General features: G+C 44.1%; 1 protein-coding gene across 4 annotated transcripts; it reads right to left on the reverse strand.

The window, feature by feature from the left end:
* Positions 1-11,290: 11,290 nt before the first annotated feature.
* Positions 11,291-23,819, reverse strand: TEX48 (testis expressed 48). Of its 4 annotated transcripts, none has more exons than XM_070795351.1 (6): positions 23,225-23,819; positions 21,414-21,496; positions 16,340-16,442; positions 15,981-16,100; positions 13,175-13,300; positions 11,291-11,662 (listed from the first exon to the last, which is right to left on the reverse strand). In XM_070795351.1, the coding sequence occupies exons 3-6, from the start codon at positions 16,341-16,343 to the stop codon at positions 11,559-11,561; spliced, it is 354 nt and encodes a 117-aa protein (XP_070651452.1). In that variant the 5' UTR covers positions 16,344-16,442; positions 21,414-21,496; positions 23,225-23,819; the 3' UTR covers positions 11,291-11,558. The 4 variants fall into 4 exon arrangements, with proteins under 4 accessions (XP_070651452.1, XP_070651449.1, XP_070651450.1 ...); XM_070795348.1 differs by having other exon boundaries at positions 15,981-16,103; positions 23,225-23,815; XM_070795349.1 differs by lacking the exon at positions 23,225-23,819 and adding an exon at positions 22,332-22,992 and having other exon boundaries at positions 15,981-16,103.
* Between the last annotated feature and the right edge of the window lie 2,732 nt (positions 23,820-26,551).

Here is a 26,551-nt window from a genome sequence, read left to right on the forward strand (position 1 = left end):
TGACTGTTTTTTCACGAAACATAATATTTTCAAGATTCATCCACATTGTAGCATGTATCAGTACTTTACTCCTTTTTAATGACCCCGTTTCTTTTATACACCACATTTTGTCTATCCATTCATCATTTGGGGTAGTGAACCTACTTTTTGCCTATTATGAATAATGCTGCTATGAGCAATTGTGTACAGGTTTTTGTGTAAACACGTATTTTAATTCACTTCTGACAAATTTTGTTCTTATTCCATGCATACACATTTAGAATCATTAAAACTGCCTGATATGACCCTTTTATTTTGATGAAATGTCCCTCCTTATCTCTACTAGATTTTTGCCTTGAAAATCTACTTTGTCTGATACATTAGCTTTCTTTTGGTTAGTGATTATGTAGTATATCTCTTCGTAATTTTACTCTCAACTTATCTCTATCCCTATATTTAAGATACCCCTTTTATAAACATGGGATTAAAAATATTCAGTCTTTGTTTTTTAACTACAGTATTTACTATGCTATGTCTAGTGTGTTTCCTGATATGTTAAATAGATTTGAGCTTAAATAGTCCATCTTACTATTTACTTTCCACTGGTTCTCCCTTTCTGTGTTCTTTTTTCTGTACTCTTTTGCCTTCATTTGCATTAAGGCTTTGTGATTTGTGTATTATTAGCTTGTGAGGTATGCATTCTTCTCCCTTAGTGGTACCCTAAATTACAACATACATTCTTGACTCACTCAATCCAAGCCCTCCGCTCCCACTTCACAACACAGCACCATCTTCACCAGCACCATACTTAACAAGTATGTTACAAGAGAATCCTTCTACCACTTTCTGGACAATCCAAAGAGTTTAGAACTCTCTCACCTTTTCTGCCTGTGATGCTCTGGTTACAATGAGTTTCAATTCTTGCTGTATGGTAAACCACAACAGACATCGTTATTAATGTTTTATATCGTTGGTGTTCATTAGGTTTATCCACGTCTTTACTTTTTGTTACTCTTCATGTGTTACTTTGTTGTGACCCTTTGTCCCTCCTGCATTTGCGTACATTAGTCTCCATTCATTCACCTTCTCCAGAAACTGCCTTTGGAATTTCTACAGCATAGTGTTAACTATATTTAAAAGTACCTTTAGTATTTTCCTTCCAGTACAGATCTTCTGGTGACAGAATGAGTTTTGGTTTGCTGAGAGGTCTCTATTGTGTTTTTATTTTTGAAAGAAATTTTTGGGAAGTCAAGAATTCCAGAGTACTACAGCTTACCGCACTCCCTCTGCCCCCAACCTTTGGAAGATGTCATTGGTTTTCACTACTTGTCAGTTCTGTGCTGTTCTTAAACTTTTCTCTCCACTTTGCATTTCAGCAATTGTATTTTGATCTACCTAGGTATAGATTTCTTTATATTTATCCTGTTTGGGGTTCAGAGCACATCTTGAAATCTGGGACATAGTATTTTTCATCATAGCTTCTACCTTTTTTTTTCTTGTCTCCTTCTGGGACTCTAAGGATATGTGTGTTAAAGTCTTATCACTGTATCTCTAAGACTCTTGTGTTTTCTGTTCTTTTGGTTCTTCAAGATTTAGTATGAGTTTTTTTTTTTATACTGACTTATCTTCACTCCATTACTTTTACTCTCTTTTGTTTTTTGTTTGTTTGATTTTGTTGTTGTTTTCTTGGCCACATCATGCAGCATGTGGGGATCTTAGTTCCCAGACCTGGGATCGAACCTGCAGCCCCCTGCACAGGAAGTGAAGAGTCTTAACCACTGGACCACCAGAGAAGTCCTTTCAGTTGAGTTCTTAATTTCAGCTATTGTAATATTCAGTCCTATAGTTTTTAATTGATTTTTAAAATAGTTCACAGTTCTCAGATATAATTTTCCATCCTATCATCTATTTTTTTCAATATTAAAAATTTTTTTTCTTCAGTACACATGGGCTAATTCCAATATCTGGTTCTTCTGTAAATATGTTCCTTTTGTTTTTGGTCAGTTGATCTGATCTTCTAGTATGCCTGGTAATTTTTGATTGAATGCTAGACTCTTAAAAAAAATGAAGGATTGAAGAAATGTACAAGACTCTGGATATTCCTTCAGAAAGGATTTGTTTTTGCTTCTGAGAAAGGTAAAATTGAAATAGTTTGACTCTGGGTTTTAGTCCTAGTGAGATTTAGTCTGTTTCTGGTTAGCATTGATTTTCAGGTCCTCACTCTTTGGGAACTTTAACTAGAAACCTATTTTATAAAAGCTTTTAACAGCCAATCTTTTCCTCCGGGGTGAGCCCCCAGCCTCTAAGCTGTGATTCTGCTGGAAGCTCCGCCCACTTTTTCAGCCTTCTAGACTCTTTTTAGGAATTGGCAAGTGCCTGGAGTAGGTGAGAAGACCTTGATGTCCGTTTCATCTCTCTGGACTTCATTTCTCTCCAGAATCTTAGCTCCTCAAGTCCTCACTGCCTTGGTAGCTCTCTGATACATTCAGACAGATTTAAGGAAAAAGAAACCACAGGCTTTTAAGCTACTCTCATCAGGAGGGTTAGTCTGATACCAGCTAGTGTGCCATATTCAGAGGTGAGGCCCAACTGTGGCTTCCTTATTATTTTTATTATTTGAAAATCCTCTAAAGAAAGATATCATCCTGAGGCCAAGAGCCATTTGACAGGTTCTGCGAAGTGGCTTCTCAATGCAGGAGATGCTCATTTACGGAGCATCTTTTATGTGCAGATCACGTGCTGTATCTGTTGCAGGAAACAGTTCCAAGACATGAGGAACCTAGGGCTTTCTAGAGGTTCCCTTCCAGCCATTGTTCTTTTACCTTTTCCTGCTACACATTTCTAAAGCTCTTCTGGATGTGGCCACCTAGATGTCCTATAGGCTCCTCTAGCTTGAGATAGCCCAAGATGACATGATTGCCTGTGTGCGGTCAACTTGGCCTCACTGCCGCCCTTTTCTCAGTTCTGTGCTTTGCAAAAGAAATCAAGAACCTCATTGTACAGAATCTTCTTCCCCATACGGTTCTGAGTTACAGTGTGGCTTTACCTGAGATATATATTGTAACTTGGGACTCTCTTCTCCATCCTAGAGCTGCTGACCTAGTGCATACGTATGTCACTGTCCTGATTGCTTAGGCCGCCTCTTTTTGGATGTATCCGTCAGGGGCCAATCAGAAGACAGAAAGTACACAGTCATTTGAATATAAGGCATTTAATATAGAGAATTACTAACTTTAATGGGGGGTCGAAATAATGGATTAGTTAATAAGAAGTAATCTCCTATAAAGAATATAGAAACAAAAGATCTAAGGCATAGCCACCACCAAAGGGCTGAGATAGAGCCCCCCTAGGAAGAGACCCCCTCCCACCCCTGCTCCATCCCCAGCTGAAGTATGGACCTTGGAAATGATATGGCTGTGGCCCCCTGGATGCAGAGAAGTCTCTGAGATGCCATGTTGACAGAATGTTCTAGAAATATGCCCTCTAGGGTGCTAGATAGATAGCTAGATATCTCTAGCTGTCACGGAGAGATGGGGGCACTGCTCCATTTGCTGGGGGAAGGCATGGGAGAAGCTGCTGGCTGCTAAGTGTTACTGACCACCACCGCATGCTTCTGGATCTGGGTGCGGGAGAAGCCATGTGAACTGCCAGAGCCAGATACCCAAGGAGCTGCTACAGGAGCCTTCTTAAGAGGAGCTCCCCAGAGCAGAAGGAGAACCCTGTGTCTACCACTATCTGGACCACCCCATAATAACAAAGCATGGCATTGCACTAGCTGCCGAGGGGAAAGAGTTCAAAGGGCCCAGCACCAGGTTTGAAGAGCAGGCAACAAATAGTCCGCTGGGAGCCACAAGCAATCACTGACTGCCATTCTACCATCATTGTGAAGGGCAGCATAACCGGTTGGTTAAGAGTACTGAATCTGGAACCAGGAGTCCCGGGTTCAAATCTCAGCCCTGATACTATTAGTGTAGATTGCAGAGACTTAGGCACTGTATCTCAGTTTCCTGACTTGTAAAAACAGAGCAGTAACAGTACTGTCCTTGTTGGATTGTTACGCTAAGTGAATTTATACTTATAAAGTACTTAGAAAAGTAAGCAATATACCGGATTTATACATTACCAGGATTGCTCACACTCCTTTACAAATAGCACATCCTTCAAATTGCAGCCATGATGACCTTTCTGTTGTAGGTATGAATTGTAATCTATGATATCCTGATGTAAGACATCCTCTTCCCTTATTCTTCTGTGCTGGGGGCAGACACAAGGAGTAAATGTTGCCTTAACAACTCACCATGTTCACACTGCAAAAACTAGAAATATGGCTATGCAACTATTGCCGAAACATTACCTTTCTTGACTCCCCATTACCTTCCAGACAGAGTCTAACTTTCTTTTCCTGGATTTAAGATTCTTAACGCTCTGTTCCCCTCACCTCCCCCCACGCCCTGGCTCAGGTCTTCACTTTCATCTTTCCAAACATCGAAGTTCACCACCTTGTACTCCTATCAGCTTGTGTCTCTATTTCCCAGATTTGCCTGTTTTGTTCCCCTCTTCTGAAATACCATTCCTGCCTCTTCTTTCCCTTTGACTCTCAGGAAGCTCAAGCACCAGGAAACCTTCCACCACATCCCCCCAAGTTGGTTGCCAGATTTCCCAGTGCTATTGTTTCCAAATCGTGGTCTGCTGTGTGAAGCGACTGCTTCTGTGCCTGGCTCCCTGGCTAAAGTTGAAGCCACCTGGGGGCTCTTGCATGTTACTCATGTTGGCATGCTCTGTGTTTTAGCACAGACAGCTTCCTACATCTGCATGGGCTGTGCGCTGCATCTCTATAGGGCTGCTGCCTGCCCCGCTGTTCATCAGGGCCCCGAGCACCAAATCGAGACCTGCATAGGCGAGCAGTATTGTGCCCTCCAGCTCCAGACAGGCATTGCCACGTCTATTTAGAGCTGCCCCTCACGCTGACCAGCCTCTCCCAAGCCCTTCGTCAGGTGGGTGAGGAGTGACTGAAAGTGCTTAGAATCAAGCCTCATTTCCTTGTTGCTTTCTTTTACTTAGTTTTTTTTTTTTTTTTTTTTTAATAATATGCAGTAGGCCCTTCATGGTTATCCATTTAAAATACAGCAACGTGTACACGTCCCTCCCAAACTCCCTATCCCTTCACCTCATCCTTCCTCTATCCCAGCAACCACAAGTTCGTTCTCTAAGACTGTGAGTCTCTGTTTTGTAAGTAAGCTCATTTGTATAATTTCTCTTTAGATTCCGCATTTAAGGGATGTCATGCAACATTTCTCCTTCTCTGTCTGACTTCACTCGGTATGACAATCTCCAGGTCCATCCATGTTGTTGCAAATGGCATTATTTCGTTTTTTAATGGCTGAGTCATGTTCCCTTGTATATATATGTACCACATCTTCTTTATCCATTCCTCTGTGGATGGACATTTATCAAACCTCATTTTGTAATCAGGGATGCCAGATTCTAATTGTCCCCTACTGAAGGGGATCTCAGAAACAGGGCTGGGAGAGGGGAAAAAAAGAGGAAGAACACAGGCCTACGATGCAACTAAGGACTTTAATTGGAGGCAGCTCCTAATGGTTTTTCCAGGAGCTGAGGCGATTCTTGCTGGTGGCACAGGGATGGCTCAGACATCACCTGCTCCTCTTGGAGAGTTTCTGAATCAGTCTTCATGGTCCCTGTTCACCACCCTCTTCCTCCTGGAGACACTCTAGTGACCGTGCAGCCTCACACGCATGCAAGGGGCTGCCATCTATACAAATCAGGGTCTCCCAGGAACACACTTCTTCAACGCAAAATTGTTGAAGTGATGGTGATGACGATGTTGGTATCTCATTGACATATTATTTCTTTGAGGGTCTGCATTCAGATCTGGAAGAGTGGAGGAAAATATTTATCCCGGGTAAAGGCTTTGAATTACATATGAATAAATGGTCTTGGTCATATCCTCCTTGGGATATTTGCATATTATTAGTGACTTAAAAAAAATATTCTGCTTGCTCAAGCTACAGATAACCTCAAATTGGGTTAAGGAATTGAGATCTTAGAATTTCTTTGTCACTTTAGCACAGCCTGTCTGGCCCTGACTCTGACGGATACACAATTACCATCTACTGAGTGCCGGAGTGGGGCTGTAGTCATTTATATACGTCGCTTCATTTCATCTTCCTAACAGCCTGAAAAGCAGGTGGTATATTCTCATGATCCTCATTTTGCAGAGAAGACGCTGAAGCTCAGAGAGAGATTCAGAGACATGCACAGTAAGTAGCTGAGACTGAGCTCTGACTGGTGTGTAGGACTTAAGTCCGTCATCAGTTCAGTTCAGTTCAGTCGCTCAGTCGTGTCCAACCCCTTGCAACCCCATGAACCGCAGCATCAGGCTTCCCTGTCCGTCACCAACTCCTGGAGTTCACCCAAACTCATGTCCATTGAGTCAGTGATGCCATCCAACCATCTCATCCTCTGTCATCCCCTTCTTCTCCTGCCCCCAAACCCTCCCAGCATCAGGATCTTTTCCAATGAGTCAGCTCTTCTCATTAGGTGGCCAAAGTATTGGAGTTTCAGCCTCAACATCAGTCCTTCCAATGAACACCCAGGACTGATCTCCTTTAGGATGGACTGGTTGGATCTCCTTGCAGTCCAAGGGACTCTCAAGAGTCTTCTCCAATACCACAGTTCAAAAACATCAATTCTTTGGCGCTCAGCTTTCTTTATAGTCCAACTCTCACATCCATACATGACCACTGGAAAAACCATAACCTTGACTAGACGGACCTTTGTTGACAAAGTAATGTCTCTGCTTTTTAATATGCTATCTAGGTTGGTCATAACTTTCCTTCCAAGGAGTAAGTGTCTATTTAATAACTGATGTAGTTTTTAGCTGTGCTGTTATAGGTTTGAATAAAAAAAAATCCCCTACCACACCCCCAAAAGACTTGAAAGAAATCTGAAATGACCCAGAGCAGAAGCTGGGTGGGGAGTCAGAAGTCCAGAGAAATGATTCTGTGTTTTTACCAAAGCACCACCACACCCATGCGTGGAACCTACCGAAGGTCCGTGGGTGACGCTGTTGGCAGGCATTTTGACTGTGGGAGCTACCTGTGGTGGAAGACCCCTCATCAGGGCAGCAGCAACAAAAGATCCTTGACACCATGCTTTGGTGGGTGGTGGGAAGAGGAAAGGGCACTGCGGTGTCTGGTTCTGGGCCTCAATCCAGAAGCCCATTGTTATTTAAGCAGTGGGTCATACTGGACTAGCCTCCCCCAAGATATCACGCCCCTCTTCTCTCCCAAATCTCCTGTAGCGCCAGCAGATCCATGCCCTCTTCTGCCCAAAAGTCACTTAACCATGGGAAGTACTGCTTCTGCTCTGCCAGTCTTTACCACGTGTGTGTGTGCTCAGTGGCTTTAGTCAGGTCCGACTCTTTGAGACCCCTCTGTCCATGGGGATTCTTCAGGCAAGAATACTGGAGTGGGTTGCCATGCCCTCCTCCAGGGGATCTTCCCGACCCAGGGAGGGAACCCTCGTGCTCCCGCACCCCCTGTATTGGCAGGCGAGTTCTTTACCACTAGCGCCACCTGGGAAGCCCAGTCTTTACCCCAGGGTCGCCTTATTGAAATCAGCAAATCTTAGAGTCTGGCCCAGTTCTCTGGACAAGGCTGTTTCCTAAATGAATAGAAGATTACAGCCAGAGAAAGCCAGTCCCTTCTCTGCCAGGACTTTTGGCAGCGCCCACAGGCCAGCCCATGCTTAGGGGTCAGATCTGTCTTTTGCTTTCTAGGTCTGTGCTCTTGGGTGGATTCTGTAATCTCTTTGAGCCTCACTTTCCTGCCTGGAAAACACTAGTGTTGAGTGGTACCCACCTTAAAGGAGTAAGTGATTAACTATGCACGGTGACCACTGGGGTGGCAGGTGCGTATAGATGCTGGCTCAGCACGCATTCTTTTTCCAGTCCCACTGGAATAGGTAACTTAGCTCAGCCTTGCTCCTTGAACTCTTGCTTCCATCACTCACTTGCTCAGTAGCTCTGAGTCCAGGCTCCCGTCTGTAATAGGAGGCACTTGGGCTGCACCTTCTCTCCAGGGATCCTTCCGGCTCTGATGACACAAGCTGCAAGCCCTTGTCTCAGTCCCAGCTTCTCCTTTCTTTCTCCCAGATGCCTGGTCATCTCCTGCCCTTGCTCCCTCTTCCCTCTGGCCAAAGCCCCACTCTGGGAATTTCCGTCTTGGTGGCTGTCTTTACTAACATCACACTGGCTTCATTTCCTGGCCTCACCCGTGGGCGCCGGCTCCCCACCCTTCCCAGCCAGCACCATCTCTCATCTGAATTATTGCAATGGCTTCCTGGCCTCTCCCAGCCCAGTCTCCATTAGTGTCAACACAGCTGAGAGTGTAAGTCCGATCGTGTCACCCCTCTGCTCCTTGGCTTCTCGTGTGAGGTCGAGGAAATGCTGAAGTCCTTCTCTGGGACTTCCCTCAAAAATTCACAGTCTCACTGCTACCCCTGCGGTCTCCTCTCATCCTTCCTTTATCCAGCTGCACCCAGCACCCCACCACGACTGCCTTTGCACATGCTCCATGCTCCACCTTTGGCCTGCAACGCCCTTCCTTAGAGATCCGCAAGCTCACCCCTCCCTCCTTCAAGGCTGTGCTTAAAGGTCATCTTTCTGGTGAGGTCTTCTGGCCAAGTCACCTGAATTATTTACCCTATTTAAATGGCCCTCCCCCTCCCCTGGCAGTCCCTGTTCATTCTTCTGCAGAGCCCTTGGCGCATTCCAACACATCCTAGAGTTTATCTGCATGGGCTTTGTCTTCCCAGGAGAAATGCTGGCTGGGGTGGGGTGGGTGTGGTATTCCTTGCACTACCAATGACAGCCTCTAGATGGAAGCAGGAGCTAAAGAAAAGGGCCGTTGGTTTGCCCCCAAGTGGGCTGTGAACTTCAGGTCTCCCGTGACCCCACAGCAGTTCAACCAGAACGAGAAAGATCAGTGAGGTCAGAGGGGAAGACTCCTAGAGCTGGAGGAGCCCTTAGGGGTCATTCAACACAGGTGGGGAGATTGGGACCCAGGGAGAGAAACAGTGGGGTCATGGGAAGAGTAATGGCGTCTGCTTCCGGAGCAAAGTGGATAGGTGCCTAGGAGTAATGGAGATGTTGTCCTTTAAATACAGAAAAGTACTCTTCCTGCTCTCAGGCCCAACCTTTGAGCCCCTCTCACCTGCAGCTGGCAGAGCAGAGATGGGACTGTCTGTGATGTCACAGAGCCTGAGAACCAGGGAATGTTGGGGATAGAAGGGTTTGACTAGACCACAAAGTTAAAGAAGGGGGAGGACGTTTACTGACCCTCTGTCCCGTTGACCTTCCCTCGGTTCACGATGCCATGGCGTCTGCCCATGTTCATCAGGCTGGCTGGGGTGGTTCTGCCTCATGTAGCTCCTTCCTTGGAATAGGTTGCTGGGGCATGTTCTTCTCAGGGGGATTCTAGAGGCATGAGACAGCAAGCCCTACTGTGAAAACACATTTCTAAGCTTCTATTGGTATTCCATCTACTAGGTTTCCATTGGTTAAAGCAGGTCATATGATGAAGTTCAAAGTCAAGGGGGAGGAAAGGACACTTCACCAAGAAGATTTGGCCAAGAAAGGTGAAGAACTGGCTAATAGTTTGCTGTGCCACAGGTAGATGTCATTGCTGTACCCATTTTACAGATGAGGAAACTGAAGCACAAAATTTATTAGGTATTTTGGCTAAAGTGATACTGCTAGTAATTGGCAAATGAAGTGATCAGAGGTGGAATATTAAAAGGTTCAAATTGCTTTACAAGTGGGTTATACCATTTTAGTTCCTTCTCTGCTGGGGTGGCAGTGCTGCTGCTACTTCCCCTCCTGTCTTGGCCTCTGTGCTATCATGGCAGTAACCAATTTAACAAGAAATTTGCAAAATGTATATGAAGAACATTGAAAAATAGCCCTGAGAGACAAAAAAGTAGGTTTGAACAAATGAAAAGCCATTTGTATGTGGATGGGAGGAGTCAAAATTGTAGAGGTGTTCGTTCTTCCTATGTTAATTTATATTTATTTCCTAGGTTAATTTTAAAATTTAGTACTAGTTCCAGTTCAGTCGCTCAGTCCTGTCCGACTCTTTGCGACCCCATGAATCGCAGCACACCAGGCCTCCCTGTCCCTCACCAACTCCCAGAGTTCACTCAGACTCACGTCCATCGAGTCAGTGATGCCATCCAGCCATCTCATCCTCTGTTGTCCCCTTCTCCTCCCGCCCCCAATCCCTCCCAGCATCAGGATCTTTTCCAATGAGTCAGCTCTTCGCATGAGGTAGCCAAAGTATTGGAGTTTCAGCTTTAGCATCATTCCTTCCAAAGAACACCCAGGGCTGATCTCCTTTAGAATGGATTGGTTGGATCTTGCAGTCCAAGGGACTCTCAGGAGTCTTCTCCAACACCACAGTTCAAAAGCATCAATTCTTTGGTGCTCAGCTTTCTTTATAGTCCAACTCTCACATCCATACATGAGCACAGGAAAAACCATAGCCTTGACTAGACGGACCTTTGTTGGCAAAGTAATGTCTCTGCTTTTCAATATGCTATCTAGGTTGGTCATAACTTTTCTTGCAAGAAGTAAGCGTCTTTTTAAAATTTAGTACAGTCACAATAAAATATCAATTCTTTCTTTCTTTTTTTGGCTGCACTGCACAGCATGTGGGGGTCTTAGTTCCCCAACCAGGGATCAAACTTGTGTCCCTTGCTTGGGAAGCACAGTCCTAACCACTGGACCGCCAGACAAATCCCCCAAAATATCAATGTTTTTTTTTAAATGGATCTAGACAAATAGATACTAATGTTTATATTTTAAAAAAATGGAGGAATGTGGGGAGGGAGATGGGAGGGAGGTTCAAAAGGGAGGGGATATATGTATACCTTTGGCTGATTCATGTTGAGGTTTGACAGAAAAAATTCTGTAAAGCAATTATCCTTCAACTAAAAAATAAATTTAAAAAAATGGAGGAATAAGACGAGGTGGTACCAGACCGACTTACAGTGGAATAAAATAGAAATTTCAGAAAGAAAGCAAAATACATATGAAATTTTTGTACATGAGGATAAAGGAGTCATCGCAAATGATTGGGCCAAAGATGGTCTTTGAAATAAATGTCCAAAAAGATATGGATCCATACCTAATATATATAATGATAAATGTGAAACGGAACAAGGATCTAGATGTAAGAAATAAAGGCCCACAACATGTAACAAACATGGATGAACTCCTCTATAAACTGGATGTACGGGTAAGGGGGAGGGGAGAGAGGAGGTACACAGTCCTGTGACGTCACCAAAGACTTTAATTGGAGGCAGCTCCTCCCAAGTGGCTTTTTGGGGTCTGAAGTGACTCTTGTTGGCGGCACAGCGTTGGCTCAGACATCTTCTCCTCTTGGAAGGGAGTTTCCGAATCAGTCTTCATGGCCCCGGTGCACCACCCTCTTTCTCCTGAAAACTCTCTGCAGCTGCGCAGGCTCCCAGACCTGCGAGGGGGTTGCCGTCTAGAATGATCAGGGCCTCCCGATGAGGCATGGTTGGTACGGCCAGTGATCCTGGGAGTAGCGGCTGAGCCTTCTTTTGTGAAACCCTCTTTTGGAAACTTGTAAATTTACATCTGAAAGGAGAAAGGGAAGAACACTGAGCGAAGACTCTGCTTTGGGCCTGGATGGACTGTTGCGGTCACCTCCATCCCTGTTCAGGATCAGATTCTGGAATAGTCTGTAAGTCATGTGCCCCCCGCCCCCCCACCTCCACTCCCGGTCTGGGACGTGTTGGTACTCTTATCGGAGCATGAAGTGACAGCAGTTTGTCTTGTGAAATGCACTGGCCTAGAAAATAGAAGAACTGGGCCCAGCCTGGTTCTGACATTACCACCTCTCTCTGCTGAGCTTACCCACTCCACTGTTCTTACCTGGAGAATCCCAGGGACGGCGGAACCTGGTGGGCTGCCGTCTATGGGGTCGCACGGAGTCTAGCACGACTGAAGCGACTTAGCAGCAGCAGCAGCTGCTGAGCTTTGGGAAAGCCCCTTCCCACTAGGGACTGAAGCCTCCTCTATACAATCAGAGATGGGCTTTTAAACTATGCACCATGGAGCCCTGTGGGGGGAGGGGAGCTAGTGGGGCACCCAGACACTCATGCCCAATTCAAGCACAGCAGGACCTCTTTGATTTTTTATAGAAATTGGACTTTGAGATTTTGGTTGCAAGGAAGGTTTAGCTGTTATGAGAATTTTGTTTGTTTGTTTCAAATGTGGAATCTTATTTATCTTACATATATATGATATGTAATTGATGTCCTTTTTAATTCCGTGTATTTTATTAAATGCATATAAATACATTACTCCAAGAAGGGGTTGGTAGCCTTTTCGTTGTTGTTTTGACTGTGCCCCGTGGCATGTGCATGGCATGTGGGATCTTAGTTTCCTGACCAGGGATCAAATCTGTGCCCCCTTCGTTGGAAGTGTGGAGTCTTAACCACTAGACTGCCAGGGAAGTCCCTGTTGCGAATCCCTCTGAAGTGACTGGGCTGGAGGACTTTTACCTCTCAACAGCCAGCCTCATGGGGTGGTTGTGAGCTATGTGAGGTCACCCGGGCACAGCGTCGGTGCCCATCAAGGGAGCCACATTTCTTCTTCCTGGATATGGCTACAGTCCAGGACTCAGAGGCATCCTCCTCCACCTGGAGACTCTCAATGCACAGGCGTTTTTTGGCGTGTTTATCTGCTATGAATCTGGTTGAGTTTGGAGGAATGACACTCATGTAGGCCCTGCCCTCCTGGAACTTACCATCTGGAGGCTGAAGCAGACATTACGCAAACACTCACACACTGTACACATGTAAGACATTGCCACGGGGACTTAGAAGGAAAGTATGGACGTGTATTCTTTCCTCTCAGGGCTCCTGCTCCTCATGTAATTCCCAGCTCGGAGGATCATACAGGCAGGTCTTTCTCTGGGCTCTGTCTGGTGTGTTCTAGAATGTGACTGCAGCATCCTAAAGGGAGGAGTCCTGCCACTCCTGTCATCCCACTGAGCTCAGTATCGAACTCGGGTTTGGACATGAGGACAAGGCTCCCTACCCAAGAGGTTCCCGGTCAGCGTTAGGGCCCCGGTTTCGAACTCACCATACTCACTGCTGCTGAAACAAGAAGTTGTCTTTTCTGAGGGGAGCGTGGCTTTCCCCATACTCATGCAGGGTGCTGCATCACTGTGCTTGAGGCTTTGTCTGTTGAGCTCATCCTTCTGCACACCTGGCAATGGTAATTCCACGTGGTCATGTGGGGTGCTCAGAGGAGGTCACAGAGGCCAAAGTGTTTTGTCAACTCTGGAGCGCACACATGGACTGGCGGCGATACTTATGGAATGAGGTGTACCTGAATCAGCATGGCTAGTCTTCTAAGTTCTCCCCCCTCATAAGCAGGTACTGGATTCAAAATATGTATTTCTTTACAAGCATAAAGTTTACTTTTCCCCATTTATAAGTATAATTCATATACATTATACAAAAGCTTAGGAAATATTGAAGAATATGAAGTAGGAAAAAAATGCCCCAAACACCACTTCCCTCAGATATGATCACAGTTCCAGGGTTTGCCTATGGATGTTTTTAACAGAGTTGGACCATAAAGAAGGCTGAGCACTGAAGAATTGATGCTTTTGAACTGTGGTGCTGGAGAAGACTCTTGACAGTCCCTTGGACAGCAAGGTGCTCAAACCAGTCAATTCTAAAGGAAATAAGCCCTGAATATTCATTGGAAGGACTGATGCTGAAGCTGAAGCTCCAGTACTTTGGCTACCTGATGCAAAGAGCTGACTCATTGGAGAAGACCCTGATGCTAGGAAAGCTTGAGGGCAAGAGGAGAAGGGGGCAACAGAGGATGAGATGGTTGGATGGCATCACCAACTGCATGGACATGAGTTTGAGCAAAATCTGGGAGATGGTGAAGGACAGGGAAGCCTGGTGTGCTGCAGTTCATGGGGTGGCAGAGTCGGACACAACTTAATGACTGAGCAACAACAATTTTTACATAGTCCATCACATCCTATATGTTATGCATGCTTTTACTTTCTGCGTATCATAAGCTGTTTTCTTATGTCAGTAAGCTTTAAAAACAATGGTTGCATAATATTCTATGGATAATTCAGGATTCATTTAACCAATATTCTATTTTTGGGTGTTTAGACTATTTTCAAATTTCTCTACCATAAACACCACTGTGATGCACATTGTATATAAGACTTTGTTTATATACTCCTAGATTCTTGTGTAACACAGTCTTGTCAACAGACTAAGCAGTGTTCTGTAATAAACAGCTCTGTTCTTTTCTAGCTGCCTACCTTGAACAAATTGCTTCATCTCTCTCTGCCTCTGTTTTCAGAACTGCAAAATAATACATTCATTCTGGATAATCAGATCCACTTCTTAGAGTTATTATGGGACTTAAATAAGACCACTTTTCTAGTGTTTAAGTTCTGAAACAGTCAGGGACTTACCTGGTCACAGCTGGGTCCCTGTGCCTAGACAGTGCCTTGCATCTAACAGGGGCTCAGTACTTACTATCATCTTGGAAAAAGGAGCTGACGCTTTTAAGATTCTTCTTTTTTATCATGAAATTATTTGGCTGGTCAAAACCCAATGGAATAAAATACATGGGAAACCCTGAATGAACTTTTTGGCCAATCCCATGTTCCCAGGGGAAATGTTTTAAAGGCTCCTAGGTATGGATTTCTGGCAAAATATGCCATGAGAATTTTTTTCCTGCCATTGAACTGCCACGTCTCTAGTAGGACCATGCCACCACTCACCACTCAGCTGTGTGTTAGTCCTAGCTTTGCCTGATCTTGACAATAATGCATATTTTTTGGGGTCTGAAATTGCTGATTTTGACCCCCAGTCTTCTCCACTATCATCTTTTGTCCTGGATCATTAAGAAGGATATAATTACAAACTGAAGGCCAGGATGCCTTCTTTCTCTCTTCCCTCTTATACCTGATAGTCTTGGAAACTGTGTGTTCCATATGCCTTGGCTAAAGGTGAAAAATAATATGTAACAGACTTTGCATGAGCAAGAAATACACTTTTGTTTTGTAAACCATTGAGATTTAAAGGCATGTTTGTTGCAGCAGCAGAGCCTGTCTTCTCCTGACCAATACCTTATACTATAGTCTTCATTTGTTGACTTTTGTTGAATTCCTACTCTGTGCAAGCCCTGTGCTTTTTGCTTCTATACATTCCCTCTTTTAACCCTCCAAGTGATTCTGAAAAGCAATAATACAGTATAAGGATCCCTGTTTTACAGGTAAGGACACAAGCTCGGAGTGAGAGGGTACTTGACTTGTCCAGTTCTGTAGCAGAGCTGATTGAATTTAACCTCAGCCCCAAAGGCAGGGCTCTTTCTGTTGATTTGTTTATAAAAAACAAACTTTTATAAAAAATCATAAAAAAACTTTATAAAAAAATTAAATTTATTTATTTTTAATTGAAGGATAATTGCTTTACAATATTCTGTTGGTTTCTGCCAAACTTCAACATGAATCAGTCATAGATATACCTAAGGCAGGGTTCTTAAGCACTATCTTTATAGTCTTTAGACAAGTGATTCTCAAACTATGATATACATTCAGGTTTCCCTGAGGTCATATTAAAATAATGGTTCTGACTTGGCAGGTCTGGAGTAGGGTCTGAAAGTTCAGTTCTAACAAACTCCCTGGAATGCTGATGTTGCTAGTCCAAGTATCCCACTGTAAGTATCAAGATTTTAAGCTCTATTGTTTATCAGTTTTGTTACTTAGCCGGTCAGTCTTCACCTCATTTTAGGTTGACATTATTCACTCAAAAGCTGAAGGAAATCTGAGGGCATCCCAGCAAGAGGGGGATGAGCAATATGAGGTCTCCCGAGGCCGGGCAGGGCATTCTTGCCTGGTACCTACCATGCTTCAACAGCTGAAGCTCTTGGGTTTGATTGGGGATCTTGGCGTCATCTGCAGCATCAGGTTTCTCACAGCATTTGCAGCATGAAGAGAAGATCTTCGAGGCCAGGTTTTGGTGAGCTGCTAATATGAAGAAAAAGGAATGGGGGCCCTTGGGATCCAGGGCCTGAATTCCAGATGCCCCGTTGGAAATTCACTGTGATGGCAGGGAGCAGGGGGGTCATATAGGCTCAGCCTCCCCCAAGGTATAATAGTCTTCTCCTTTCCCCAATCTTTTGTAGCTCCCCCATGGAGCTACAGTGGGGAGTGTAGTGGTTCTCTTAAAGTCATTTCCCCTGTTTTATACAAAATTTTCTTACCCATGGAAAGGAGTTTAAGCCTCTATTCTTTCAGCATTGCTTGCAGGGCTGCCTTTTTGAATCAGCTGATCTTTGAGCCCAGTTTCTTGGGCAGGGCTGTTTCCTAAATAAACATAAGACTGAGGATGAAAAATGCTCATGCTCCAGGTCGGACGTCACTGCAGCAAAATGCTGGGCCATGCAGAGATGCACAGAAACGTGTTTGCAGACCTGTATTCTATTCTGTTTCTAGGTGTGGGTTCCTTAACTTTCTCGAGCCTCACTTTTATCCTGTGGGAAATGGGAATCGCAGTGCCTGCTTTGCAAATGGAAAGGTTTGCTGCTGCTGCTAAGTCACTACACTCGTGTCCGACTCTGTGCGACCCCATAGACGTCCGCCCACCAGGCTCCCCCGTCCCTGGGATTCTCCAGGCAAGAACACTGGAGTGGGTTGCCATTTCCTTCTCCAATGCATGAAAGTGAAAAGTGAAAGTGAAGTTACTCAGTCGTGTACGACTCTTAGCGACCCCATGGAGTGCAGCCTACCAGGCTCCTCCATCCATGGGATTTTCCAGGCAAGAGTACTAGAGTGAGGTGCCATTGCCTTCTCCGATGGAAAGGTTTAAACATACACAAAGTGACCTCTGTGGCGCTGGGTACTCAAAGTGCCTAGTCAATGGTCATTCCCTTCATGTAGCTCGTTGGCTACAAAACTGTTCTGCTGGTCTGGGTCGCAGGAGAACATGGTGATGAAGCACACTCTTACCAACTTGCTGTGTGGCTTTGAGTAAGTCCTTGCTTCTCTCTTTGTCTCAGGCTCCTCACCAGTAATAAGAGGAAGTTAGGTTGCATGATCACTTGAAGCATCTTCCTAGTTTGGACAGTCCAGAAAAAGGCCTTGTTTTCATCCCAAAGTTCTTTCATTGTGTACCAGCTTTTCCAGGTTTCTGGATGCTTCCTGTTCTCCTTTCCCTTTCAGTGGTAAAACCCCCTTGTAGAAAATTCTTCTCATGGTATTGGTTAGATGTCCCTCACAATACTCAATTCAGTAGATGAGTTGTCTCATTCGTAGGCATTTCTGTCTCACTTTCTCCACTGTGATACCAAACAAGCCACCCTGAATTATGGCAATAGCTTTCTATTAGTAAAGTGAAAGTGAAAGTTGCTCAGTTGTGTGTGACTCTTTGCGACCCCATGGACTATACAGTCTAAGGAATTCTCCAGGCCAGAATACTGGAGTGGGTAGCCTTTCCCTTCTCCAGGGGATCTTCCTAATCCAGGAATCGAATCCAGGTCTCCTGCATTGCAGGTGGATTCTCTACCAGCTGAGCCACAACTGACTTCTTAATAATGAATACAAAAATCTTTAACTTCCTGCACATAAGCTATTCAATATGTTGATAGCATCCTTTATATATTGTGGCTAGATACCCTCAGCAGACTAAACACATACAGATGTCTCCACTATGTGGGATCCTTGGACCAAGAAGGGTACTTTCTGGGCCCATCTAGACTCCAGTGTTCTTGCCTGGAGAATCCCAGGGACGGCGGAGCCTGGTGGGCTGCTGTCTATGGGGTCGCACAGAGTCTGACACAACTGAAGCGACTTAGCAGCAGCAGCAGCCTCAATCTCTGATAGTCCTTTGGATCTGCTGCCAATTGAGTTTTCTGTCATAATTTGAGCTGTGACGTATTTCACTGACTCTTTAATGAATTTGTTTTATTTTCTTAGGATTTATAAACAAATGGACGTTAATATGAGGCAATCAGATCTTTTGTTTTGGAGATGCATCATTTAGCAAATACGCTTGCCATTAATACAGATTCTTCTGCTGCTTGCTGTAGTTTCAGTTCTCTTCATCTACTTATATAAACTCTTGCTTCATGGGGTTTTTCTCTGTTCTAGATTACCTCATGTATGTGAGTGTAGAAGGCAGTGCTTCATAGGAGGGAATGGAGGCTTTAAGTCTAGCCAGCCACCCCCTCCCCCCGCCACCCCCCACCACCCCACCAGGCAGCCCTGGGATCTAATGGTTGGAGGTCTGTTAGACTGGTGGTCAGTTTGTAGGAAGGGAATTGCTAAAGTTTTGCCTTGGGTATCTCCAAACCTTCATAAGCACATGTCTATCTTGTTAAAGGGGCTTCCCTGGTGGCTCAGAGGTTAAAGCATCTATGAATGGTCACTTTTCTCAGCCTGTATTCTGGAATTAGTGATTTCCAGGGCATAGATCATATGAACTCTTTAAGGTTCTCCTTGGCCAAGAAATTCAAGATGCCATGCAAAGTATAAACTCTTGACTAACTGTAGTGTATTCTTTTGGGCTTCCCTGGTAGCTCAGCTGATAAAAGAATCTGCCTGCAATGCAGGAGACCCTGGTTTGATTCCTGGGTTGGGAAGATCCCCTGGAGAAGGGATAGGATACCCACTTCAGTATTCTTGGGCTTCCCTGGTGGCTTAGATGGTAAAGAATTTGCTTGCAATTGGAGAGACCTGGGTTCAATCCCTGGGTTGGGAAGATCCCCTGGAGGAGGGCATGGCAACAGACTCTAGTATTCTTGCCTTGAAAATCCCCACGGACAGAGGAGCCTGGCGGGCCACAGTCTATGGGGTTGCAGAGAGTCAGACATGACTGAGCTACTAAGCAGAGCACAGTGTATTCTTTCCTGTTTCTCATGGTCTCATCTATATGAAATTGCCGCCTTTTTCCAGAAAAACTCTTGCTTTGTATATATAGTCTCATTCAATGTACTCTGATGTGTTTATCTTAATGACAAAAATTTTGCTAGATGACTTAAAATGACAATGTCCATTATGGCAAACTTTCAGTGTCAAAAATAATAGATTCAAGAGGCACAGTAGAAAAGAGAGAAGACAAAAACTCAGATACTTAATAGAAGGCTTCTTTGATTGATATACTCTGACCCCAGAAAGAAGAAAAAAAATCTTACTCCTTCTCAAACCTGAAACTTGCTTCATTTCATCTCTCACTCTTCCTCCACGAAGCATTATCTTTGTGCACATGTTAATAGTGCACAAAGAGTCGTGTCCGACTTTGCAACCCCATGGACTGTTGCCCGCCAGGCTCCTCTGTCCATGGAATTCTCCAGGCAAGAAGACGAGTGGGTTGCCATGCCTTCCTCCAGGGGATCTTCCTGACCCAGGGATCGAACCCAGGTCTTCTGCAGTTTGGGCAGATTCTTTACTGTCTGAGCCACCAGGAGAGCCCAGGTTTATCTTTATCACCCACTTAAACTTCTCTTGTTCCTTTCCCTAACTGCTTACATAAACTTTCTTTATGGGGCATTTCTATAGAAACGAACAGTCAACATTGCACAATATTCCTCTAAAACTCCTGTACAAGAAGGTGGGTCCATAGAGGTTGAATTTAAAATCTGATGAGAGCTGAGTTGAGGAGAAATATTTAGAATCATGCCAAATTTCAGAACAGAAAGTTGCAGTCCAGTTCAGGGTTCTGTTATTCAGCTACTATTGCCCTGAATTATCACACTTGTATCAGTTAGTTCACTTAATTGTTAACCTTCAACATGGGGGACGGAGAAGGCACTGGCGACCCTCTCCAGTACTCTTGACTGGAAAATCCCATAGACGGAGGAGCCTGGTGGAGCACTGGAGTGGGGTGCCATTGCCTTCTCCGCCCAGGTGACACTAATGGTAGAAAACTCGCCTGCCAATGCAGGAGACATAAGAAATGCAGGTTCGATTGCTGGGTTGGGAAAGTCCCCTGAAGAAGGAAATGGCTACCCACTCCAGTATTCTTTCCTGGAGACTCCCATGGACAGAGGAGCCTGGTGGGCTACAGTTCATGAAGTCACAAAGAATTGGACACAACTGAAGCAACTTAGCACACATGCATAATTCCTAAAAGAGTCAAGGGCTTGAGAAGTGTAGAAACAGAAAATATGCCACATAAAATTATTTCAGAAGCTATTAAAAAAAGAATAAAAACTTTTCTCTTAAGGGAAAGGTAGTTTGGACAAAGATTCAGAATTGCAAACAAAACCAAGATGAATCAATAGGAGGCTGAACAAACTTCAGGACATTCTGGGGTAAACCGACAGCTTAAGGGAAACTTTTCTTTTCTTCTTGCAAAGGACTTAGACCTGAAATGTGGACTTCGAGACAATAAATTGGAATGAGAAATGTCAATTTAGATCTCTAAGTTATTTTCAAATAGTCCTAAAATATTAACTAGAAATCAAAATGACTTAAGACCTCCTAGATAAAACAGTTGGTTTCTGAAATAAAAACAGGACCAAAATTTCCTCTGTTCTTAGGGAATATGGATTCTATGGATGAAGATACTTGCATATACTTTGAGCAGAAAGACCATTAGAAGAACTCATGTTCCATTATGGCCAAAGGTCAAATGTCCAGACTTGTCTAGTGATGCCGTTCTAAGGAGCCTTAGCACTCAACACCTGCCTGTCCTTCCTCTAAACTTGCAAATAAAGTTGATGAAAGTGGACAATGATACTGCTTGATTGGTGACATGGTTTATTTCTTGTAGGAACATCAGTCTTCAATGCTAACTGCGACTGTTTTTCTTTTTTTGATGACTACATGGACCTTTCCAAGTGTCCAGTTCCCCAGTAACCTCCGTGGACTTACACAGTGTTGGAAAGGAAAAAACGTCTTTATGGAGTTATCAATACCCTAGACTTTTGAGGACAGTGAGCCCTCCAAAGGAGGTGGACAGCACAAAGTGCTCATTTTCCTTCACGTTTACTGACATAGTACAAAACAGCTCACACCCTGCTGCTGCTGCTAAGTCACTTCAGTCATTTCTGACTCTGTGCGACCCCATAGATGGCAGCCCACCAGGCTCCCCTGTCCCTGGGATTCTCCAGGCAAGAACACTGGAGTGGGTTGCCATTTCCTTCTCCAATGCATGAAAGTGAAAAGTGAAAGTGAAGTCGCTCAGTCGTGTCCAACTCCTAGCGACCCCATGGAATGCAGCCCACCAGGCTCCTCCAGCCATGGGATTTTCCAGGCAAGAATACTGGAGTGGGTTGCCATTGCCTTCTCTGCTCACACCCTAGGGCACAAACCACCAATTGAAAATCCATAGCTCACAGGTTTGAATTGTCTTAGTCATCCATTGCCTCTTGTCCAGAGAGTTGAATACTTCTATGCAGCAACTGGCCCGATATATGGTTCTGCAGATAATTTAAGGACAGAAACAAGAAGACATCAGGCTGGTTGATGCTCAAACTGAACACCAGATCCCTGTAAGTGGAAAACTGGAACTGTGTCTTTAAGGAAAGTCAGTAACAGTGGTGAAGATCTGTACAATCCCCAAGAGTATCTCCTGCAATTTTGGTTTGCTGCTGCTGCTGCTAAGTCGCTTCAGTCGTGTCTGACTCTGTGCGACCCCATAGATGGCAGCCCACCAGGCTCCCCCATCCCTGGGATTCTCCAGGCAAGAACACTGGAGTGGGTTGCCATTTCCTTCTCCAATGCATGAAGTGAAAAGTGAAAGTGAAGTCGCTCAGTCATGTCCGACTCTTAGCGACCCCATAGACGGCAGCCTACCAGGCTCCTCTGCCCATGGAATTTTCCAGGCAAGAGTACTGGAGTGGGTTGCCATTGCCTTCTCCGGCAATTTTGGTTTAGGAAGGGCCAAAAGGGGGAGTTCCTACACTTCTAAGTGAAGACCAATCGCTCTGTAACCTTGATAACAGATAATCACCAGGACCTGTTTAAAGCCTTCAATCTGTTAATGAACTTTTACCTCAATGACCATTCTCCTGAAAGTAACAGACAGTAGTTAACACTTTCATGGCCGATGGTCTGCCATCCCTAGGCACTCCTGCCTCTGAAATACCACAAACTCAGCGCCTTCACAAACCCTTAAGACACCAGCCATTAGTTTTGCTCGGAGACTTTGTCATCAAAGCGTAGGTCTCCCTTGTGTAACTAAAGTCAGATTTTGTTCCACACACTGAATGGAACAAAATGGAAATCTCTTCTTCTAAAGCAGCTTATACATACCCAGTGTCTTGAGGATCTCTCCGTAGTAGCAGCACAGCAAAAATTTTCAAATATAAGTTTATCTGAATCTAGTACTGATGATTTTCATATTTTTACTCCCCAGCAGTTCACTGAGGAGACAGGTAGAACCACTTTCTCCTCTAAGTGTTTATAACTAAGAGTTTTGAACTTTTGAACCCTCTTCAGAAATGGAGAGGATCTTAGGAAGGGCAGTGTAGCAATTACAAGCACATTTTTGGGGATATAATTCCTAAGGACTCACTACTTATTAGCTATGAAATTTAAAAGAATATAACTCTCCTGAACCTCTGTTTTCATATCTGTAAGCTGGGAATGATAATAGTATCTACCCTTGAATGTGGTCTTGAGGATTGAATAGTAATGGGAGGTGCTTAGCACAGCTGTCTGGCACATTGGAAAGGCTCAGTAATTGTAAAAGCTGATTCTGATGAAAATGTGGGCTTGATTTGGCTCGGTGGGCTGGGTGTGGTGTTTCTTGCACTGCCAATGCCCTCCTCTAGATGGAAGCAGGAGCTAAAGAAAAGGGCCATCAGGTTACCCACCCCGCCACCCCCACCCCTCCCTGCTGTGACTGTGAACTTCAGGTCTCCAGTGACCCTGGAGCACTTTGACCAGAACAGGAAAGATTGATGAGGTCACACTTCTGTGTGATGAGGAGGACTTCTGGAGCTGGAGGAGCCCTTGGTGGGGGGTGGGGGGGGGGTCATTCAACACAGGTGGGGAGGCTGGGACCCAGAGCAGTGGGATCAAGGTAAGAGAGATGGCCTCTGCTTCCTGGAGCAAAGTGAAAAGGCGTGATGGAGACGATGTCCCTTTAAATAGAGAAAAAATGCCCCTCCTGCTCTAAGACCTAACTCTTGAGCCTCACTCACCTGCAGCTGGCAGAGCAGAGATGGGGCTGTCTGTGATGTCACAGAGCCTGGGAACCAGGGAATGTTGGGGACAGAGGGGTTTGGCTGATGGTCAGTGCAGGAAGGGCGAAGGGTGTCTGCTGATCCTCTCGTGGTCCTTCCCTCGTCCACAATGCCATGTCCTTCGGGCACTTGGGATGGAAGTCTTGGTGCCTCTTGTGAAGGCTTCTTGAGGATGGCTGGGCAGAAGGGGGCAGTAGAGCACTGGATGCAGAAGACCTGGGTCCAGGTTCTGTCTCATACCCAGCTGGGGGGTAACCTCAGGCAAATGTACTTTGCATCTCGGTTTTAAAATGGCAATAATTATTATTATTTAATTGGAAATTATAGTTTTAGGATTAAATGGGATCAGGCAAACCTTTAACACGGTGCCTAGGTATAGTAAACATTCAAGAAATGGTTGTTGTTAATGATAGGTGCAAAAATAAAGTGGCATTCTCTTCCCAATCTATCTTCTAGGAAAAGGCATATTTTATATTTGAGCCCTTTGGGGGGCACTCTCAATTCCTTTATTTGGAACAACCAAGTTCTATTTAGGGAAGCCAAATTAGGTTGAAATGTTCTCAATCAGTGCTATCTTTTGATGCTTCTGGAAGCCACCTGAAACAAAAGGAACAGAAAGGAGCAAAGATTCCACCCAGTTTTTGGTGTCCTGGTGGAGGGTGGCTAGATGTTGTTGTGGGAGTGGGAGGTGCCCTAACCGAAACAGACTTTTAAACCTCATTTGTAAAGAAATCCTCCTAAGTGTAGTAATGTTGACGGTTCTCAACTCTGGCTGTAAAGTGAGATTCATCTGAGATATTTTTAAAATGTAGAAACACCCTGGGGCTTAATTCCAGATAAATTAGAATCCTGGTTGGGGGTGGGGAGGGCTGGAGCAGTGGGTGGACCCTGGCATAAGTATTTTTAAAAAGCTTTCCAGGTGATTCTCATATGTAATCAAGACTGAGAACTACTAAATTACGTTGTGGAGATTGTTTATTATACACGTAAGTGGTGATTCTTGCAAAGGCTGCAGAAGTTTTAAAAATGTCAAGCTTGGGAATTCCCTGGTGATCAGGTAGTTAAGACACTGAGCTTTCATTGCAGGGGTTGCGGGTTCAGTCTCCAGCGAGGAACTAAGATCTCACCCGCTGTGCAGAGTGGCCAAAAGAACAATGCCACGCCCAGTGCCCACTTTACAGGCCAATAAAATCACTATTTCTGGGCAATGGGAATTTTAAAAACTCCCCAGATAATTTCTCCCCACCACCCTTTAAAAAATTGAGATATAATTGACATATGTTTATGTAAGTTTGAGATGTACAACAGTGTTTGTACATTTTGTATCAAATATATGGTTTGATATATTTATCTACCACAATATGATTACTAGGATGGTGTTAGCTAACACATTTATCACTTCACATAATTATTTCCTTTTCCTGTTGAGAACAATTAAGATGTAGCCTCTTACCAACCTTGAGATTTATAATATAGTATGACTTTAAAGTTGCAGCCAGCATCGAAACTACTGACTTACAGAACAAATATTAAAAACCTAACTTTTGTTGATGCTTGTATAAATGTATCTTTTAGCTTTTCAAGGACAGTATTATTGATGGGGTCAAAAGGATTATTTTTAAAATAGCTTAGAAATGAAGACAGTATACTCTGGAAACCTCTGTTAGATGAAAATTTTATGAAAATTTTAAGGATACTAATGTTAGAGATATGTGAGAAGTATTTGAATGAAATCATTTCAGAAAACGGGAGAATGAGAATAGCAGTATTTCCAAGTTAATAGATTTTATATTATATGCCACTGTATACAAACATCCTATATTGAATCCTTGTATTGAATTAGGCAAAAATTTCATTTGGGTTTTTCCATAAGACATTAAATAAATGCCTGGTTTTTTCACTCATAGCACTAAATGTTTATATATTCGAGTTGCCCAAAAGACTTAAAAAAATCTTTGCATGGAGAAATTGGGAGATTGTCTTCTGTTTGGGATGGTTTATCGTTCAAGAATATATGGTATGGTTGCTTGTTTCCTCTTGGATCTGAGATAGGAGTCTAATCAGCAGGCTCCTGTACTACTTCCTAGTCCAGGAAGAGAATAATGAACTCTTGAACTAAGGCAATGGCCTAAGATGAATGGGTGGATTTTGAACCTGATGATTCCAGAGGGTGTGGGCTCTGGAGTTGGGCTGCCTGCATGAGAAGCCTGCCATGGTAACTTACCCCTCTCATCCTCAGTTCTTTTACCTTTAAAATGGGAATTATAAGAGTGTTCATGTGAGTACCGCCTTAGACCATTCATGGAATGTTGTAAGTATATAGTTGTTCCTCTGTATCTGAGGGAGGATTGTCTCCAGGACACCCAAGGGTACCAAATCTGAGGATGCTGAAGTCCTTATATAAAATGGTGTGCTGCTGCTACTGCTAAGTCGATTCAGTCGTGTCCGACTCTGTGCAACCCCAGAGACGGCAGCCCACCAGGCTCCCCGGTCCCTGGGATTCTCCAGGCAAGAACACTGGAGTGGGTTGCCATTTCCTTTTCCAATTCGTGAAAGTGAAAAGTGAAAGTGAAGTCACTTGGTAGTGTCTGACTCTTATCGACCCCCATGGACTGTAGCCTTCCAGGCTCCTCCGTCATGGGATATTCCAGGCAAGAGTACTGGAGTGGGGTGCCATTGCCTTCTCCAAAAATGGTGTAGTATTTGCATATAATCTAAACACATCCTCCTGTATACTTTAAATCATTTCTAGATTACTTGTAATACCCAACACAATGTAAATGCCATGTAAATAGTTGCTAGAGAGTGACAAATTCAAGTTTTGCTTTTTGGAACTTTCCAGATTTTTTCTTTTTCTCTTTTTCTATTATGGTTGCTTGAATCTGTGGATGTGAAACCCTTGGATATGGAAGGCCAACTGTAGTGCCTGGTAGAGAAGAAGCATTCAATAAATGTGGCCTGTTTTTATTATTATTGGATATGGAGAGTGAAGGTTGAGTCTGGGCTGATGGTGTCACAGCTGTGGATGTGGAATTAGAGAATTCAGGAAGACTATATTTTGGATAAGGATAAATTTAGGTTTTAAAACTTTATTTTGAAATAATTACAAATTCCCAGGAAGTTGCAAAGAAAAGAGCATAGTTTCCATGAATCCTTTACTCAGACTCGTCCAATGTTAACATCTAGTATTACTAATGATACCAAAACCGGGAAATTAACATTGGTGCAATCCACTAAGCTCATTTGATGTTCACCAGTTTTGTATATACTCATACGTGTATGTAT

This window comes from Bos indicus, chromosome 8 (genome assembly GCF_029378745.1).
Source record: "Bos indicus isolate NIAB-ARS_2022 breed Sahiwal x Tharparkar chromosome 8, NIAB-ARS_B.indTharparkar_mat_pri_1.0, whole genome shotgun sequence".
NCBI lineage: Eukaryota > Metazoa > Chordata > Mammalia > Artiodactyla > Bovidae > Bos > Bos indicus.